The sequence below is a fragment of the Parus major genome, chromosome 13 (genome assembly GCF_001522545.3).
Source record: "Parus major isolate Abel chromosome 13, Parus_major1.1, whole genome shotgun sequence".
In the NCBI taxonomy this organism is placed as follows: Eukaryota; Metazoa; Chordata; class Aves; order Passeriformes; family Paridae; genus Parus; species Parus major.
Window position 1 is genome coordinate 14,440,968 of NC_031782.1, and position 20,687 is coordinate 14,461,654.

At 38.6% G+C, this 20,687-nt stretch overlaps 2 protein-coding genes across 2 annotated transcripts in view; one reads left to right on the top strand and one right to left on the bottom strand.

Moving 5' to 3' along the window:
• Nucleotides 1-18,106, bottom strand: part of INSYN2B (inhibitory synaptic factor family member 2B) — a 34,305-nt gene extending 16,199 nt beyond the window's left edge. The window contains exon 1 of the mRNA XM_015641558.3: nucleotides 17,653-18,106. The gene's annotated coding sequence lies outside the window, so the exon portion shown is untranslated. The remainder of the gene's footprint in view (nucleotides 1-17,652) is intronic.
• The window catches only part of DOCK2 (dedicator of cytokinesis 2), a 154,622-nt gene that overhangs the window by 77,482 nt on the left and 56,453 nt on the right, over nucleotides 1-20,687 (top strand). Inside the window, exons 28-29 of the mRNA XM_015641547.3 lie at nucleotides 18,864-18,962; nucleotides 20,037-20,131. Of these exons, the coding sequence (XP_015497033.1) occupies nucleotides 18,864-18,962; nucleotides 20,037-20,131 (194 nt within the window). The remainder of the gene's footprint in view (nucleotides 1-18,863; nucleotides 18,963-20,036; nucleotides 20,132-20,687) is intronic.

The following is a 20,687-nucleotide window of genomic DNA, read 5'->3' on the forward strand; positions in this document are numbered from 1 at the left end:
AAAAGTTATACTTTCCCAATTAAATTCTGAAAGAAGCTTTAGAAAGCTAATCCTTTGTGTTTTAAATAAAAGTAAAAAGCCCTTAAGGGTTTTATGAGAGCTCTCTACTTTGCCTGTTGAGGCATTTGAGCTACATTCCTGCATTCTTAATTTGAAAACTGCTATTTTAACTCTGTTGATTTTTAGCTACCTTCTCATCCAATACTCTGGGTTTCCTATGAATTGTAATGAACATTTTGGTGCTGTTGTTTATATTAAATCAAGCTGAAAGAAAAAAAAAATATATAGCTAGGAATGTTCAAATATTTGGATTTGAAACCCAGACTGGTGAATTTCAATGAGTTATAGGTGTCTGTGCTTGAGTTAACAACTCAGTACAACATTGCCAATTACTAAGTTTAAATAACATTTTCACTTGCCCAGCATCTAATTCTTCATTGTTTCCTGACACAGCAATTTAAAGTTCTTGTTTTGCTCATTATTTAACATTGACTGAAGCAGGAAAAATCCTAAGGATCCATTTCATAGAAATACTTTCAAATTATTAATTTCTTTCACTCATAAAGAAAAGATTAAGTCAGTTTTAAATTAATGTCTTGTAGTAACAGTTTTAGTAGAAGAAGTTTACTGGGGTTTAATGTTCCATGGCTCCATGACCTCCCATCCAGCTCTGCAGCCTCTTCCTGCTCATCCCATCCCTGGGCACTGCCTGAGGCATTGCCTTGTGCTTGGTTCCCTGCTCCATGAACACCAGGGCTCTGTTCCATTCTCTCCCTGCCCTGTTGGACAAGTGCCCTGTAAGGTGCTGGATGGTTCATGTTATTTTTTAATGGTGCACATTTCATGCTCCTCTTTTCAATGTTTTATGTGAATCTGACTGATGTTTTTGGTTTTTTTTTCTTTTTGGCTTGGCTGATAGTGTTAAAGAAAATCTTGATTTTTAACATCTCTACGTGCTTTGCACACACAGTTCTTAGTGGTGGCAGTTGCTCTTCAGTGTAAACTTATCCTTGCTCCATTGAAATTGCATCCCAGGGTATAACAAGTGAACCCCCTGGAAAACACTCAGGTGCAAAGCTTCCCCCTCAAACAGCAATAGAACTGCTTTTCCAATCTGGGGATTGTGGGTTTGAGCTCTTAGAGATGCACACACAGCTTAGTCAGACTGCCAGCAGAGAAGTTTGACAACATAGACATTTTTTTATATAATTTTTCTTCCATCTTTCCTGCCTCTGCCTTCCCAATTTCTTCAAGAGAGTCAAACATATTTTTTTTGGTTCATACTTCAGTTTAATGGCTGAAGCTATGGGTAGAGAAGTGCAGATGGAAAGGATAAATGGAACCCCATGGAGTGGAGAACCATGCAGCAACAGACAGTGGGGATTTTGGATCAGTGCAAATGTGTGAGTGGTGGTTCTGGGCGTTTTCTACAGTTTGTGGCAAAAGTTCCTTAATTCCCATGGTTTTCAAACCCTTTCAGTTGCAGTTGGACACCTCAACATTTCATTTGACAAGTTTGTTCAAAAAATAAATGTTTTTCCCATAGTGAAGGTGTGACATGTATTTTAGAATTTTGTTTTTCCCTTATGCATGTTTTAAAAACAATATTTCTTGAAACGAAATGTTTGGACAGAACATTTTCAATAAAGAAAGGAACAAGGTAAAAGTTTGTGGGGGCTTTCAACAGGAAGATGATTAATGGAATTTTTCTTCCACTTTTGAGCATCCACACTTTAAATTTCCTGACTCACTCTATGGCAGTGGGTTGGAACAAGGTGATCTTTAAGGTCCCATCCAACATAAACTGCTCTGATTCTGTGATAGGTGACAGCTGTAATAACTGTAAGATAATGTATTCAGACTCAGCAGTTTTCTGTCATGTCTGATTTGTGGTTTGTCCTGTAGAATACAGATTTTTTTATGGTGCACATTTGATGGACATTTTCAGCTTAGAGAGCCAGCTTGCTGTATTTAATTATGGTTTGTATTTGATAATAAGCTGTTTTCTAGGTGGGAGGTTCTCAGGTTCTAAGAAATTTGTGTGACTCTCACTTTCTCTTCATGTTGCAAATCTTTCCAGGCTTCCTAAACTATTGCTGGGATCAGAGGCTGCATGTGGGGGCTGCTGTGAACCTTGTGCTTGTCAGTGGCTGCAAACAGCCTGGCCTCTGCAGAGCTCTCCTCCTCTGCAGGTTCATTTTTCAAAACAAAACATTAATATCTGAAATGCACCTTTTTCACTTAACAAGCCCAAATTAAGGTTTTAAGTGTGTTGGTTTGGATGTTGCTTTTCTTTCACTTCGTTTTCTGTCTCCATCAAAAACTTCAGCAATAGCTGTTGGCCAAGCTGCTTAATTTAGTCATAGCTCTTTGCATAAAAGTCATGTTGGGTTTTTTCCCTCAAAATAATGAGAGATGTTGAGGATAAGTTTAGATATGCTTCTGAAATCCCTGGAGACTGCAGTGAAACATACATCACCAGCTAGCACGGAGAGCTAGAGATGGATTTGAAACCATTGGAATTGGATGATGCTGAAAATTACCTCTTTTTCCTGTCCTTCCTTCTTGCAGAGGGAAATGGATGGAAATGTACTCAGAGTTCCAGAGGAACTGCATGCAAGGAGGCCTCTGAAGGGAATGTTTTCAGATGAAAATGGGTGAAGATGTAGAGCCTGTAAAGCAGAAACAGTCCCCCAGAAGGGCAAATTTGCAACTTATTGTGATACACAGGAAAAGCTGGCAGGGAACAGGAAAGATGAAACTGCTGAGAGAGATTTTTAAATGGCCTCTGTGTACAGGGGCTTGTTGTTGATCACAACAAGGAGTCTCATTGCTTTGGGTCCCACAGAATAAAGCACAAAGTTATTTATGAAAGTAAATGTGTTTATTATAAGAGATGGAGTAATTTGTGGAATATAGTTTTGTACCTGGAGTTTTCTCCAGTGCACAGCAGTGTAACATTCTTCTATTTCTTACTCTAATTGGGCACTACACAGAATATCTGATTCTGTTGGTGTGCACGGCCCCAGAGGAGCTCTCTGGATGTGCTCAGTTTTCCCCTGCAGCAGTGGTTTGGTAATGCTGAAGGAACTTTGCTTGAGCAAAAAGAACTGAAGAAGGCAAATCCTGCTGGTGGGTTTTGTAAGTCACCTCCAGGTGGGATCGAGGTGACTGGAGAAGAGGATTTAACAGAGGTGAGGAATACAGGGTAGGATGGAAGCTTCTGTCCTCAGAAAGGGAACATTTCAGTGAAGGAAGAGATTACAGGATTTTGTCCTGGATTAATTTTACAGCAAGATCTGAAAATTACTTCAGTTGGTGAGACTGGGTAGAGAAGATGCTGTGATATTTACTGCAGCAGAAAATGGGCTTAACTAAGCAAGTTTTAGGGATGAAAATTCAGTGTGGTTTGCCTATAATTTGATTGAGATGATGCAATGCCATTCCACATGAAATGCTGAAGATGCACTAAGAGATAAAACCATGATGATCTTGTTTCTGAAATAACTTTCAGAACCATGATACTTGAAATTCCTTTATTCCTCCTCAACAAAAACAAAAGTTCTTTTCAAAGGAAAAGATGATGGAATTAATTTGCTCAGAAAAAAACAAGTCTTCATGGATTAGAAAACATTTTTATCTCAGTATTTCTTCTAGAGCATATGCTGGAAATCGTTCATGCAAGGTTTAGTGTCAGGAGGTAAGATACACTGCTTATTCACTTAAGAGAGAAGCATTTCAGTCACATATTTATATACAGACACAAGTTGGATTTTTTTTCAGTGTTAGTTTGCAAAGATGAGTGTACTTAAAACTGAGAAATTTCTCTTGAAGAACTGCTTGAATGCCTACAGGGAGAGGGAAGTTATCCAATGTGACAGGCTGGTGAGCTGGAAAGTGTCCAAAGAGCTGGTTCACAGCACAAAATTTCAGTGCTCTTCCTTGTATAAATCTTATCAGTTGAAAAAATATTGCTAAGTACTTGATGTTTGTATCAAAGTGTGCATGCATTTTACACTTTAGATTATTGTAGGTTTATATTCAGGTTTAATAAAATGTTAATAGAGTAATGTGTAGATCTGTAGGTAACCTGTGCATGGGCAGGTTTGTGCCTCATGCTGCTTTGCAGGCCTCAGCACTTGGTTAGAGACAGATTTATAAAAATGACCTTTTGAACTTTCTCTTTGGTTGTTATATTGTTAAAGTGCCTGTTTAAACAGAAAAACTTACTCATTTTTCCCAAGTAGCAAACTTAAAAGCTGCATTTTCATGGTTCTTGTGTGACAGATTGCCACTGCCCAGCACCTTTTTCCTGTTGAGACACTGCTACAAGAAAAAAACATTTAAAACCACTATAAAGTGCTTGCTAAAAACTGTGACTTCAACACTGGAGTTGTTTTCATCATTACAGTATTTATTAATACTAAAAAACAAGTTTTGAGTGCAGCCCCTTAGCTTTCAGTTTGTTTCTGGGTTTTTTTTTCCAATCTATTTATCACATCTGATCAAGAAGGACATGGTGAAGCTGCATCCAAAAGTATTTAGCAGTCTGCTGTGCTGCAGCTGTGTGGAATGCCCTGTAAGCACTGTGTGTTCAGTTATGATTCTTCAGGATCTCCAGAATTCTTTTACCACTTCAATATGTGGGAGTTTCAGTAAATGTAAGGAGTCAACTGTTACTCTCCCTTGTGTCACAAACCTGGCTATTTGGGGAAGCAGTGAGAGAAGAAACCATGTCAAACTCTCACTGAAATGCATCATCCCATGGCTTCTGTTCCCTGTGGAAGTGCTGAAACCTGCCTGGCAATATTGTGCCAGCTCTCATCGTGGTAACAGGGCTGGGATTTAAAATTGCATCCTGAGTTTTATTTACCTGTGTTCCTCCAGACCAGTGAGTGACATGAGGAATGTGAGTAAATGGCTATTTCTTCCTCCAGAGATGTGTTTTGTGTACCCAGCTGAATGCACCTGGCTGTGCCTCTTCCTGGATGCCGCTTTTAAAAAACATTTTTGGTGTGGGGGAATTGAATTACGGCAGCTCAGACTGGGTTAGCAGCAACTGGCTGACAGTAAGTGCAGGAGAGACTGGAATTGTGCTTATTGACTTTGGCAGGGCATCTGCAGAGGCTGACACTTCCCACAGGCTCCCAAATTCTGGCACACAAAGCTACAGGTGGAGGAGAATTGGAGGTTGGGATCCAATGAGCTGGGGACTCCTCTGAGAAAAATCTCTGATCTTTTCTGGCTGTTTTCAGTGTCAGAGGAAGCTTTTCTCAGGCTTTATCAGTCTGCAGGGTAGTCTGCTCAGTCATTCTGATGCCTTGGCACATCTCCTCTTTGAATGGTTGCAAAATGGAGCTGTGCTATGATTGGCAATAAGGTTAGTAGCTCAGGTCCTTGTGTGAGTTCTGTTTCATTCTATCCTCAATCTGTCAGGAGCCAGAATTATCCATTCTGGAGGGGGATTAGTGAGGAGCAGGGCAAGAGAGAAACCTCTGTTTATTTTGAGTCTCAGTTACAAGTAATTTTAGATCAAAATACACCAGCCTACTGATGCTGGAGAGTTCAGTCTTGTATTTTGTATTTCAATCAATGTATTTTGAGTGTTACAATTACATAGAGGAGAATTGAATTATAAATTTTTGCATGTTTGTTCTCTTCTGACTTTGCAGTTGCAAATTTTTAGTTCTGTTTCACATCATCAATAGTGGAGGCATTAAGGAAATTCAAAGTTTAGATTTATAAGACTTACAAGTATTTGGTAAGAACACAACTTTTGGTATCACGTCTGTCTATTTAACAGCTCAGTAGCTTTGTGTTGCAGTAGAATAATGGGAAGGGACAACACAGGTACGCTTTACTTGTGTCTGGTCTGCTGTGCAATACTTCACTTCAAATCCAGAAGAAAGGCAGCAGGTTTATTCTCTTTAATGAGCATTGTAAAGGTAGTTTTTAGAGTTGTGTTTTAAATCTCCTTCACCAACTTATCCGTATTCCTCTGTGACTTTATTCTGTCAATTTATACATCACTTCTGCCCTGTATATTTAAACAGTCTGCAGCTTAATGTTATTTGTGAGGTGCACAGATCATTATTATTATTATGGAGGGCAGGTGCCTTTAAATTTGAATTGTAGTATCATTATTGCCTGGCTACCTTTTCTAAAGGTAAAGAGAACTTGCTTTTGAAAAGCTTTGCTTTTTGTGAGGAGAGGATTTTAAAGAATCCCACTTCAGTTAATTATTTATAGCCTGAAAAATAATGTAGCCTTACAATTGCTCTCCAAGCCTTGCTCTACTTGGAGCACCAGGAAAATGAAAGTTTCTATGCAGCTCATGCTTTGACAGAGACACCCATTCTAAGTTATTAGAACATCATTATTACCATGTGTAGCATTACTTTATATTATTAAAATATTTATGGATAGATGCTTCAAAGCAATAGAGTAAAAATTCAGTCAAAACTTGTCCCACTGGGGTAAGACAAACAACTGGCTAATTTGTTCTTGACACTATTCAAATCATATTATTTTATTTTTGCTTTATTTTTGGTGATTACTGCTGGCTTGGGGCAGATTATGAAAGTTAAAATTGTCTCAGTACTAACAGGTACTGAGGAACACTAGAATATGGAATGTTCAAAAAAAGCCAAGCAACTTTTTCTCATGGTATTTAAAAGAAAATATGTGTTTCTTCTTTATCCAAAACTTGTTTAGTTTCTCATGAAGTTGGAAACAGTCTGAGTTACAAAGGGACTGGACACTTGGCTGAAACCCAAATGCCCCTGAAGGGCTTAGGTGACATGTTAAAAAAACTTAACTTAAAACTGAAAGGATTAATTTACAGTTTTACTGTCAACGTTGTAACCAATTGTTTCTCTATATTCACCTCTTAATCTTGATAATATTTGTTATTTCTTAATATTCAAGAAATGTTAATGTACATAATTCCTTAAATCTATAAATTCTCATGTAGAGAAATTGAGACTCTGCAGTTTGAGGTTGTTGTTGGAGAAGCCCCAATGCCCCCAAGTTAAGGGCTGAAATTCCAGTAGCTGGGGGTCTTTGGCACAGAGAATAACTCCTACAGAAACAGAGGATGAAGGAAATTCTGTAAAACTCTGGCGTCTTAGGAGGAGGAAATAATGCATGTAGTGAGATAGTAATTATGATATTTGAAAGGTATTCAATCCCATGGCAGAAAAAGGGAGATGATGACACTTTGTTTTGTGCTGGGATGGGGGGAGAGAGTGATCTGGTAGCTCACTAAAATATTACCCAGATATATTTATGTCCTGCTGGGCACATTTAGAATTGTGGATCTTGTGTTTGGTCTGTCTGGAGCCTGTCCAAAGAGCAAAGCTGCAATCATGGTTAACAAAAATAAATCACAAAAGTGTAGATAAACATTTCACTCTCCTCTTGGGAAAGGTGATGCTTCACCTTGTTGAGTTTCTAAGATGGCACCACAGAGGGAGGGAGGTGACCCTTTGGTGACCTCCTGATGGTCACTAAGGGAAAGATGAACATCTCTGGACACTCCAAGGGCTCTGAACCTTGATGGAGAAATGAACACCTTCTCTGGCCAACACAAGCTCATGTTCCAGTGATATCAAGGGAAAAACAAAATCCTCTTTGTTTCCTTGCTTTTCCCAGTTCAGGTATTTCTCAATATTGGTACCTTATAACCGATTATATACCTTGTATAAATTAAAATTTTATTTTTAGCTTACAAAATTAGATTTAGATAGTCAGAGAAGTTAATAATTGATGATAGGTCTAATAAATCTGAGCTGTGTGGCACCTGCTTGTCACTCAGGGTTGGAGTTTTTGTTATTCAGTCTTTACTGAGGCTGCCAGTTTGAAGAAGTCCAGAAGTTCTATTTGAGAACTGAAATAAGCCTGACTTAAAGGCTGCATGGAAATAAATATCTTCTAAGAAATTTTTGTATGCTCAAATTATTCTTCCACAAGTGAGGGCAATTAATTTCAAAGAAGACAGGAGATAGAAGACATGCAGCATTCTGTACAAATTAATAGAAACTTCACTTCCTCATATGTTTTGAAATATGTGAAGTCCTTTGAAAGTAATATGTAAGTGAACTGCATAAGCTGATGAATATTTACTTAAACTCACTTTCCGTGTACTTTCTGATCCTCTTCTAAGCACAAGAATGCAGAATGGCCCATGTGTTTGAGTATTTTACATGATTGTATCATCTCCAGTTGGAGATGAAGAGAGCAATCTCTGAAGTAGTTACAGAATATGGAATATGGCCTGCCCTGTCTCAGGAACAAAGATGACCTTTCTTCTTTTGTGTATCCTTGGGATAATCTCCCAGGGCCTGTTAGTGAAATATCAGCAATTTTATGGAAGTTATTTCCTTCCTTTATTATTCCATATGAACACTGTGTTGCCTTAATGGCCCTGCAATGAGGTTATTTTCAGAAAACTTTAGTGGTTTTTATTTTAAAGAATAATTTCAATGTAAAAGGTCTCCTTGGGAATAGCTTCAGGTTTAATTTGGGTAAGTAGCAGTGTGATTCATGCAAAATACTGAATGTAAACCTGTGTCATTAAGAAGGCAAGTAAAACATGAAGCACATAAGCCTGGTTGTGTCTCACTTCAGACATGACTGGACATGGACTGGAGTTTTTCCAATGTTTTCCAGAAAAAGTGAAACAAGAAAGCAAATGAGTACCTTGCCACAAAGCTGAGCCAGGCAGACAACCCAGAAGCTCTTAGAGAGGCTTGGTTAGGGTTATCATATAATGTATTAGCTGCATAAAATTAGGTGTGTGTTTCAGGTTCTTATTGATTTGTCTTGTACAATTATTGGTTTGTCTTGTACAATTTTAAAAAAAACAAAAACAAAAGCCTAAACCAACAACTAAACACCTCAAAAAAAATTGATAGAACCCACAGAAATGTTGCCATGTGTAATCTGTCAAGATTGCCTTGTTATTCCCCTAAGTCCAGCAAAAGAGTTCTGAGGTAGGAAAGTCTGCCTGGCAGCCTGAGGGCACATGTATCCTTGTACAGCAGGAATTGACCTAGTTCAGTGGGAACATCCTTTCCTCTCTTTAAAAAAATAACTTTCATTTCTTGATAGAGATGTTTGTAATCCTGGTGTCACTTGCTTTGTGAAGAGCTTCCAGAAAATTGCAGCATTCTCAGAGCTGCCTCTGTTGCAGTAATTAAGATTTCTGTTAGCAGACTAACAGGGCTCCTTCTCACGGGCCTGGTGTGTCCCCAGGATATCCCATGGGTTTGCATGTCAGGCTGCCATCCCCATTAGCCTGTCTGGAAACACTGCTGTGCCCAAAGCTGTGGGGACACCACTGATGCAGGACTTGGAGCCAGCAACAGGGAAATCATCTGAACAAGGGCTGTGTTTGGGTTTTTCCAGCCTAAACCACTCCACCAGCCCATGCCCACATCCTGCTCACTGATTTTCCCTGCTTTCTTTGCCACCAAAGAACTGCTCCCCACACACTGCTGTGAAATCCTGCATGGTGTTCTTCAGTCCAGCAGAGTGCAAGTTCCTTTTTCTGTCTTCTCCCAAATCCCTGGGACCACATTACTGGTTTCCTGTTTTCATGCTTGAATGCTCTGTTCTTGCAGAGCATCTGTGCCTTGAGCTGCACAACCTGCCAGGGCCAACCCAATGTCCTGGAACTCTCTAATTGCAGCACAGGCAGCCTTCTGGGATAATCTGCAAGGGGTAAGGGAGCTCCACTACTGCTCCTCCTTTTCAAATTTCCTCCCTCTCTACTGCCTTATTCATTCAGAATTAACATATGAACAATATTAGTTCTCCTCTGGTTTAGTTGTAAGGTTGTTTGTTTTTTTTAAATATATATAAATGATTTGTAATTATTTGCTAAATATTACTTAAATATTTTATTGTTTGTTGCATTTAACAGTCTTGGAGGTCAAGACCTTGTACCAAGATCAAATAAAAGACACTTTTACCTCATGTGACTACAGTGCCAATTGAAAAAAGACAAATGGCCTTGATCTAGTACTAAGTGCCTTATTTTCATATTTTCTAAATAAAAGATAGACATATTTCTTTTAAGGGAAATATTAAGAAAAAAATACTCTCCATTACTGGATTCCTGATACTGAGCTCTGCAGTCTAGGAAATCTTGTTTTAAGATATAAAATATTAGCAACTTCCTTTAAAACAAAAACTGAGCAGAACAAGTTACTTTTTTTTCTTCTTCTTAATGAACTTGCCTTGAAAACTGATAATAATCCAAATGGAAAATTTGATTCCAGTCTCTCCAGCTTCCCAGACTCTTTCCTTAATATTATAACATTGCAGCCATAGTTTGGAGAGTCTTTGACCAGGAACAACACAACAGATCACAAGATCCAGATCTAGGAAGCTGGAATGGAACATTCAGCTCAGTGGGTTTATGTTAAATAAATGGGAAAAGGATTTGTTTCTAAAACACACCATAATGATGTTGTCAAGATATAAGATACCTCTTCAGACACCTCAGAAGTTCTTTTGCCTGTGTGATGATATCTACCATGGTATCAGCATCTACCAAACACTTGCTCTGTCCCCCAGCTCTGTAGAACTAAAAGGACAGAAAATTTCCTTCTCTACAACTTTGGTGGCATTTCAAGGGAGGACAACAAAGATGACACTACTGACCATGATCTAAGAAGCTTTTATGAACAGCTTCAGTAGCATAGTCCTGAAGCTGCTATTAAAGCAAATAGCACTAATATGGAAAATACAGTGGAGGTGTAGGTTGTAATGGTTCTAATCATCACCTTTTCTCTGTGTGTGTTGTTAGATATGTACTGATGCTCCCACACACTCTGTACTGCAGTGACTAATCATAAAAATAAGAGACTATAAGACTGCTCAGGTGATACAAACTCTAAATATCTGAGGCATAACAAATTATATTTCTCTGGCCCTCTCATTGATCAAGTTTGCTTTTATATGCCTGTGGTTCTGCTTTTTCCCTAACATGTATCTGCACTCATGATTTCTGTTTGCTCTGTCCAGGAGAATGTGTTTGCACCCTGGCTTCTTAGCAAGACAATCTATTTGAATGAAATCCTAGTTTAGAGATGAGGAAAAATAAACCTCTGCAAATAGCCTTGAATATTTTAGCAGTAAAGCAACACAAAGAGGTGTCCTTTTGGCATCCAGTCATCCTCAGGAATTCAGGTGGTCAGAGGATGAGACACCACAAAGTATTTTGGGTGTTTGGGAAACTGTTGAAAACTGCTTGAAGCCCAGTTAGTGTTTGGGGAGAGCTGCTGTAGCACAGTGCTGTTAAATCAACACTCACCCATTTTTCTGAGGGTGGTTTATGTTTGGGGGTTTTTTATGGGGGGAGCAAATTTTAATTTCAGAATAAGGATATAATTTTTTTGTCAGATGGATTTAATGCCAGGGGAGCAGAGGAGGTGCTGCCTTTTTCCATCCTGGCATTTTCCAAACAGCCTGGAACAGGAGTTCAGTCTTGTCCCATTTTGGTTTCAGGAGTCAGAGGCTCCTGGATTGAAGTGACTGAGCAACCAAGGGATAGTCACACTCCTGATGGAGCCTAAACCAGGACACTCTGGAGTTCTTTACCTTTTACAGGCTTTTTACTGGCTTTTCTTTATCTCATTAAAAAAAAAAAAAAAAATGGAAAAAACCAAGAGCTAAAATAATCCCTGATTTAGTTGTTCAAAAAAATTTCAACACTCATCTTCATTCTACTTTTATTGTAATGAATCCAGCTCTTGGGCTGGTGCTGAGTTATTAAAGGAGTATTACTTATTCTTCAAGAGCCCAGGGATAATGTGTTAGAATCTCCCTAAAAATACAGATTAACATATCCACAAATAATTGATCCAGACAATGCCATTTGGGAAATTCCCATCTGTATATTATTAGAATATCAAGATTCTGTGATTATGTTACATTATAATTGAAATTCAATCAACTGGGACATCCCTTGAAGAGACCCACACCCGAGGAGGATGCACCATTGGCTGTAGGTTGTGGGTTGTAGGTTGTGTCCATTGGCAGGACATTCTGTCGTTTTTGGAAGTTTTATCCTTTCATCTTTATACATGTGTTTCCACAGGGTTTTCTTTCATGGAGAATTCCCTCTGCAATTTACCCAAGATTCAGTATGAAAAGCTCTCTTTAAACAGATTTTGGGTTTTCCTGTCAATTTTTGTTTTAGCCTGTTACTCTGCTAACCAGACTCCAAGGTATTTTTTTTTTGCCAAGCTTAAAAGTGGAGCCCACTGTTACAAAACAATTAAAAACTTAATAAAATCCGTTACTGGATATCATTTAAATACGAAAAATATTTCAGATGCAAATTAAAACTATTCTAACAGTTGCTAGTTTCTATTAATCAATCCTAAACAAACACTGTGGGTAGATTTGTTCATTTAATGGATATAATTTGTTGGAAATTTTTAAAAATTTATTTATTGGGTCCTATTTTCTCTATAAGATCAATTTAAAAATAAGAAGGAAGTTTCTGGAGTGAAATGACTTTCAACAGTTTTAAGCAGAGCTGCTGTGATAAAGTTTTGTTTTAGCCATTCACAAATATATTTTATTAGTCTCATCTCTTATCAAGTAGTTGAAGTTTAATTTAATTTTTCTGTCTTCAGTAAGTGCAGCTGAAAAAGAACAAAATCAAATAGAGTGATATAGTTCTGGGAATGCAGGAGGTGGCTCTGTTTTAAGGAAGTGAATCATCATCCAAGACATTCGTCTTCCCATTGTGTAAATTTAAAGTACATGGCTTAGCAATAAAAGATGTTAGTGCACTTTGAAGAGCTTGGATTGCTCAGTTCTGTTCTTTTTGACCCCAGAGCTGCTCTCCCTTGCAGCTGCTCTGCAGTCTCCTGTTGCAGCCCTGGTTCAGTTTTGCACCTCAGGCCAGGGAATTTTCCCCCAGCCCCTGCATCACTTCCTGCAAGTTCCCAACTTGGTTTTCAGTCCTTTCAAATGGAAGAGATTGGCCAATCTTTGTTACAGTAAATAAATAATGGGTGGTATTTTTTTACCTTATTCCTTGCCTGTTCTTTGTGTGTAGTTCCACAGTTTCTCTGGAATGCTGACTGCATCATCTCTAACATGGAATGAGAGCACTGGGACACTGGGCAGGGCCAGCCACGCTCTGCCTGCTTGGCTGCCCCTGGTTTGGTGTCATCAGGGCAGTGCAGCAGCACTTGAACTAAGAAATTAGGGAAATGAGCAGCCTGACAGCCCTGGGACCTGGGGGTCACCTCATGTGTAGCAGGGCAGGAAGGTCAGGCAATTGTGGGGAGGCAATCAGGATGCAGAGGAGGAGGAGGGAAAAGATCCCTGCAGGCAAATGATGGGAGCAGAGCTGAGATCAGGAGTGTGACAGCAGCACTTTAGTGAGTAGCTGAAACAGCTCTTTTTTGTTTATTTTTTTTTGTTTGATAACTGTGCACTGGACTAATTCACCAAGCAATGATTGCTCATTCCAAATCACATCACCATAAAAGAATCACAGAATATTCTGGGTTGGAAGGGACTCCCAGGGATCATTGAGTTCAGCTCTTGAATGGCCCATAGAGGTATTAAACTCACAACCTGGGTGTTATTAGCACCATGTTCTGACCAGCTGAGCTCAACCCAACCTTCTGACCTCATTGATTAAAGTTATTCATAATTTATTTGTAAATACGCCTTGAAGATGAACATAAAGTTAATATTACAGGAAAAGAAGTAAATGACACAACTGTGTTTGAACACAGACTTAAGCAGAAGTTAAATCAATTACAGTGTTCATATCAACCAGAGACAGTAGCAGAAATTCTGGAGTGGATTTATGGCACAAAACCAGCCAAAAACAACAAAACCCAGCAGCAGAAAAAAGCATTGCAAAGAATGAAAAATCTTCTTTTTTGGAATATTGCTGGAAAAACAGTACGAAGTTAAAAATAGACCCCTGTAAAAAAAATCCAAAGATGGCAAAGAATATACTCCATGAAAATCAAACTACTTTTATGTCCTACCATGAACCATTATTTTATTGCTTTTATCTATGTATGGAAAAGTCTTGAATGAAATAATACTGAAATTGTTATGTTTGTCTAACTTGTAACATATCTTAAAATTGGACAGAGCAGCTGCTGTTCCTCTTACTGTGTTACAAAATTGTTCTGTAGTACTACCTGGTAGTCTGCTGCTTTTATAGTTGTACATCCTTTTAGCTAAATTTTGTGAATGTAAAGAAAATGGTAGAACAAGCTAAAACAGCCCAGCATGTTTTCAGTCAGAAATCCAAGGCTGTCAGTGAGATGCAGAGGCAGGATGCTGTTCAGTCAGCTATAAAACACAGGGAGACAGAACCAATGAACTATATGAATGTATAAATGGAAAATTAAAAACTCTGACCCACTAAGAGTAGATGAATGTTACTGTAAATGAATTATTAGTACCATGTGCTCATTGGCAGGCTCCAGGTCTGCATGGACTGGGAGCTCTTCCCATTTCACACGTGATGGATACTCAAGGTTGTTGCATAGCAGCCTCTCTTAATGTTTATGTATTTGTGCCTTTCCAGCTCGAAACAGTACATTTTAGGACTGCACATGCATTGGCAGGGACATCTATTTCTAGACAGAAACAGAACTACTGCATTAGCAATTCACTTGAAATTCTGCTTATTTTTCCTTTCAGACTGGTGTTGTTTAGTATTTGCATAATATGATCAAGATGTTTGTCTCACCCTCTACATGTGCCACAGTTCTCAAAGTTTAATGGGGTTTTCTGAGGAACAGTGGCTTCAAGCTACTGTGGTTCTTTGTGGCGTCACTGAGCATCTTCCATACTTGTTTTCATGTTGCTCTTTAGCTCCTGACAAGGAACAGCTGTGATGACTCAATGATTCTGTGAAGACAGTATTTTTGGAGACTTTCTCAATAACAGATTTGTGGTACAACATAAATATTGATGATTTTTAATACTTGATTAAAATAGGTGGTTGGTTAGTTTTTTTTCTTTAATTACACTCAAGATGACATATTTGTCACTTTTCCAGTTGTAAGGATGTTTGTACTTATTTCTGAATAAAAAAAAAACCAACCGAAACAGAACTCTTTGGCCTGATAAAATTCCTGGTCACTCTCTTTATGTCCTTTATTTTTACAATAACTCTTTCTAACATGCAATGAATTTTGAAACTTTTATCCTAAAAGGGAGTTCAGAATTAAACCTAATCTATGATTGCTGCAAACACCACAAAAATGCTGGGTTGTTTGAATAAGGTTCTTATTAAAACAGAATAGAGCAAGAAAGCTGTGTGTTAATCAAACCATCATTGGTGTGGGGTCACAGGTGGTGAGGGTGGTGCAGAGCCCCTTTTCCATTTGAGCAAAATGAGCATGTGCACATGGTTTTGTTCCACTCAGGCTCTGTGTTGGTGAAGTGCTCTGTTAATGAGGGTAAATGCTACTTCAGTGCCTACATTAAATAAATATCCCCCTGAGTCCTTCCAGAAGTGCATCTGTGTGAGGATTGCCTACCCTGCAGCCACCGAAACCCTTCTGCTAGATTAGATCAAAATGTAGCTCCATTCCATGTTATTTCTGTTGTTTTCCCAGAGCATTTGCCTCATCCTTGTGCTGCTGCTCTATTTGAAGTTACTACGGCAACCTGTCACCATCTGCTATTATAAAGTGTGCCGGGCTTTAGTTGCTAGGTGTTGAAGTTTGTCATCTTACTCATCTGATCCTGATGTTCCTCAGCTGCTGCTTTTCCTGTGCATCCACAGCCAATCTGCACTTTTTCAGCAGTGCAAGAGATGCCACATCTTCCTGCTTGACCTTAGGAAGCTCTGTGTGTTTTACACAATAAGTCTGCAGTTCCTTCTGATGTACTTTATATACACTCAACCAAAACATCTCCTTCACCTTACCCACTACTTTGTAGTGTTTATAATAAATCCAGCACTTTATTTCATTTGCGTATGCTATTAATTATGGGCAGTTTTAAGTGGACAGAGAATTTGAATGTTTCCTGGACATTTTCTCCTCTGTTTTATTTTGATTTGACTACCTATTTACTCATGTTCCTGCTCCTAACAGCAGTGCAGTGTTCATACTGTCAATTGTCCTATTTCTTTACAGGCTTTTTTAAAGTGTGTTGGAAAATTGAATAGTTAAAATTATCCAGCACAAAATTCAGTTCTGTTTCTGTTTTCATGTTCACAAGGAAATTAATGTATTGAAGTTGGAAAATATTTTATTAAGTCTCTTTACAGTCATGCAGAGTTGTTTCTGGGGGTTTTTTTCTGTTCATATTGTCTCAGCAGTCAAGTGTTTACTTCAATACATTTATTTTTTATACATTTGACCTAGTTCTAATCAATGTTTTCTCCTGTAATTCACAGGCTAAATCCTAACAAGCTTGAGCACAGCTAGAAATGATTTGCTAGGATTCTGCCTGAACTTCACCTTGTCTGCCACAACCTTTTTTATACTATTGAATCCCTATGTACAACGTTTGACTTAATGAAATAAGTTTTTCAATAGACTGTTGTGTGATTCTGAATTTCTTCTGCCCATCCTGTGAACACACAGGCTGTGTCCAGGCATAAGAGCTGCTTCTTGTGCAGAACTTACTGTATTCCCAGGCAGCTCGTGCTCTTTGCACACTCCAGTAAGAGGCACTTCAACCCCAGAGGAGAATTTCAGTGAATGCAGGGAGGTATTTGCAGGTTTGAGCACAGCTCTGGAGAGAGAGCCCTGTGTTACCCTTCAGCTCTGCCAGTGAGAGTGGCAGTGCTGGGGGTGCAGGGGCTCTTCAGAGATCTGAGGCTGCCTCTGAGAAGCCAATATTTATTGCTGCCATTTGGGGATTAGGAGGGAGGGGCAAGCTTTCAACCTATAAAGGTGCTAGCAGATGATTTCTGATAGTTGAGATTGCTGGCAAGAAAATGATTAAAGATCAATCAGTATTTGTAATTCCCTGCTTTACAGTTACGTGGGAAGGATGGAGGAAGTTTTTGCAGCAGACCATCTTTACTGACACCTTTTTTTGCTATCATTCAGCCCAACTGATGTGAATTTAACAGGTTTGATGTGGGGTCCTGGCCAGCAAGATGTGATCTTTGTGTATGGCTCTTTTCAAAGGCATTTCATCTGTTAATTTTAAAATCACCATAACCAGTCACCAAGGCGTTTGTGCTGTACCACAAACACAGACATAGCTAGACACATTTTTTGAAGTTGGTTTTAACAAAAGAAATAACCTCTTTAAAGTCTTTTCTGCCCTTAAGCATCATAATATATTTATTCAATGCTTGTGAAGAAATGCTGCTTATTTCAAGCAGCATTATTTGAGTCTAGAAGGCATTCAGTGCTGAATGCTTAACTACTAAAAATACGAGCTGCTTTTCGTGTCAATTCTCTAACTTCTGCCGGTAATCTTTTTTTCAAAATCGAGACATGAGAAGAAAACCCCCACACAATTTCAGTACCGAATCCTTTGCAATTCATTATTCCTTTCAGCTATGCATTTAACACCACAGCAAAGATTTGTCTGCTCCAGAACTGTAAAAGTGAAGTACTACTGCAGGAAATCCAGCATTTCTTTTAGAAGAGCATCAATACCCGAGAACACACGATTTCTTACCTGAAAGCTTTTGGTTTACCTGCAGAAAATGAGTCTTCTTAGCCTTAAAAAGTAGGCAAGGCTCTCACTAGCACTAAGGTTACTCCAAAAGAAGGTAGGATAGGTCCTTTAGGTTGTAATTTCACTCTTTGTATGCAAGAAGTGTGCTGGGTCTGCTCACGTAGGAATAAATAAATAAAGCCCCAGCAGCACGAAGCGAGGAGCAGCTGGTGGAGGGAAGAACAAGACCTCTAGTGGTGACAGGCAGCAGCTGAGGCTGGGACTGCTCCGGAATGGGGACAAAATGGTTGGGTGAGACTCTGATGTAACAGCAGGAGCCAGCCCAGAGCATCCCAGAGCATCCCCTGCACATCTGGGCACCCCCAGCAAGGGCACTGAAAAGAGGCAAGGAAAGCTGCAAAATTGTTTGGCGTGCTCATCGATTCTGGTGTTCAAATAAAATCGAAGCATTGAAAGCAGGCTCATTTTTTAAACCAAGAATTAAAACTTCAGCAAGTTAAAAGGGATCAATAAAGAGGAATCTTCGCAGTCTTAAAGGAAAACTGCAAATTATTAAACTCATTATTATTGCTTGGTGAAGAAACTTGTGGCTTTCAGTAATTTACAGTGAAAGCTCAGGGCTGGAAATCATGTTGTATCTTTCAGCATTTTGACTTTAGGAATTGAGAAAGACTAAATACTACCTTTTGAGGAAATTTGAAACAAGTTTTGAGATGTGAAGGTCATAATGTTCTCTAGAAGTCTGAGAACTCTCTAATAGCTGCTTAAACACCTACAGGATGTAAAATATAGCATTTCTTGCCCTGTTTCTTCCTGTGAACATTAGAATTATTAGAAATTTTTGATTCTAACTTATTTTCTTCCCATGAATTCCTAATAGGGAACATCACATGCCTTTCAGGAGTCTTAAGTGACACTGAGTTGTACTTTATATAGGAACTTTTCTTGTCACAATGTGTGTTTCCATGTGGTGTCTCATTAATGATGCAGCTTTCTCACAAGAGCCTGTCCCTTGCCAAGGCAGCTTTTGAATAATCCTTTGGAGTTCTCAGTTTGTTTCTTTCATCTGGGCTCACAAAAGCTTGAATATTATTTATTTTTACATACATAAAGGGATTTTTCAGGCATTTCACATGCTTCAACTTTAGAAGGAGTACAATCCAATATCTTAAGTAATCCACGTGTGTTGATTCTGCCTGGTTTGCTTTCAGAGTCATTTTGTGGCGTGCATGACAGCGATCCTAAACCAGATGAATGACCAGCATTATTCAGTGTACATTGAAACTTTCCAGACAAGTTCAGAACTAGTGGTGAGTACTAAGTGATCGTGGAGTTGATAGTTACAGTATTTGATTTCCTGTGAAAAATCAGTAGATTTTTTGGGTTTTTTTAAGTTTCTTGTCTGGTTCTTCCTAGAATGAATTCTGTTGCTGTACATTTTTTATCTCTGTGTTATTGCACTGCCTCCCTCTTCTACTGGTGACACTGGACAATGTTGTAATCTGAAATTTGGAAAGAAACAAATTTCTCTGTTGATCCTGGCACCAAAGAAGATGTAATGATCCAGCAGAAGTAATGAGATCTTTGTGCTGTACTCTTTTGAGAAAAGGGAGAAGAAAAAAGAATAAACCCAGAACAAAATAACAGCAAAACTCATCCTCGACTAGCTGAACATTCCCTCCACATTTCACATACAGTGACCCATTTCGATTTTCACTATTGGGTCTACTCCTGGTACAAATAACATTTTAAGCTAAATGCAATAAATTCTAGTAGTGCATCCTTTTATTGCAATTGTTTCTGCCATAATTTAATGGTACCAAAGGTTTCCATAGTCCTGTGTGTGTCCTCTTTCTTTCCTGGTGTAGCTGTCAGGTAAGTCAGGGTAGTGGCACAGGTCTGGATTACATCTACAGTTAGACCATGGAGGCAATATCTGCACTTGTCAAGAACTGATCACTTTCCTTCCTTTCTTAAAGTCAGAGTGGTGCCATAACCGAAATTTTAAATTTGAGCTAAATGGAGTAAAAAATTTAAAAATTGTGTATTTTTTAAACCTATTTGTTCTTATGCATAGTGAGATTAATTCATAAAAAGTATCAAACTTTACTCAGAAGTACTACAACTTTTTCTTTCCTTTCATTTATGTCTTCTATTTTCCAAAGAGAGATATGTAATGGCTTTTAGCTTCTATTTGGAATCTGAGACTGCTGTTCTGCAGGACTTCGGCTCCAATCTCTGATTTACTGATATCACCAGGAGTTCTACTCTTGACTTCACTGAGAGCAAAGTGGAAAACCCCATATCTTGGCTCCTTAATCACACAGAAACCTTTCCAAGTGTGTGTTACCCAGCCCCAGCCTGACTGCATTTTGTCATTCCAGGACTTTTTGATGGAAACATTCATAATGTTCAAAGATCTCATTGGGAAGAACGTTTATCCCTCGGACTGGATGGCCATGAGCATGGTGCAGAACAGGTAAAGAGGGGGGCAGGACCAGTGCTCCTGCTCTCTGTTCTTGTGGAGAGTCACTCATTTCATATCCTACAAAACATTTTTCAGTGCAGTCTAGGATTACTTTATCATTCCAGCCTGGGAAATGCCAAGAAGGTCATGTGAGACAATCCATTAAATAGCTTGTTGCCTGCACTTCAAGTCCACTTAAAATGGAAAGAGAAAATTACTTACTTTTTTTTTAATTTATTTGGATGTTATTTTTCCTGCTGAACTTATTCTGGCTTCTTGTTTTCAAAGAAACACTTTGAGTTTAGATGCTCATTGTGTTATGAAATGAATACACTTTTAAATCAAAAAAGTAGAGGTGACTGTGACAGGTCCTGTTGACAGTCACCTGCACTTCTTTATTTTAGTTTTGTGGGCATGGCGGTAACACTGAGTTTTCTAGAAGTTGCAGCAGAACAGATCTAGGAGTTAAGTGTCAAAAGTACATTGGTTTGAATGAACTTAGTACACAGATGTTGTTTATTTGAAATGTCACAGTAACACCTTTCTTCTACTTTTACAATATATAAAA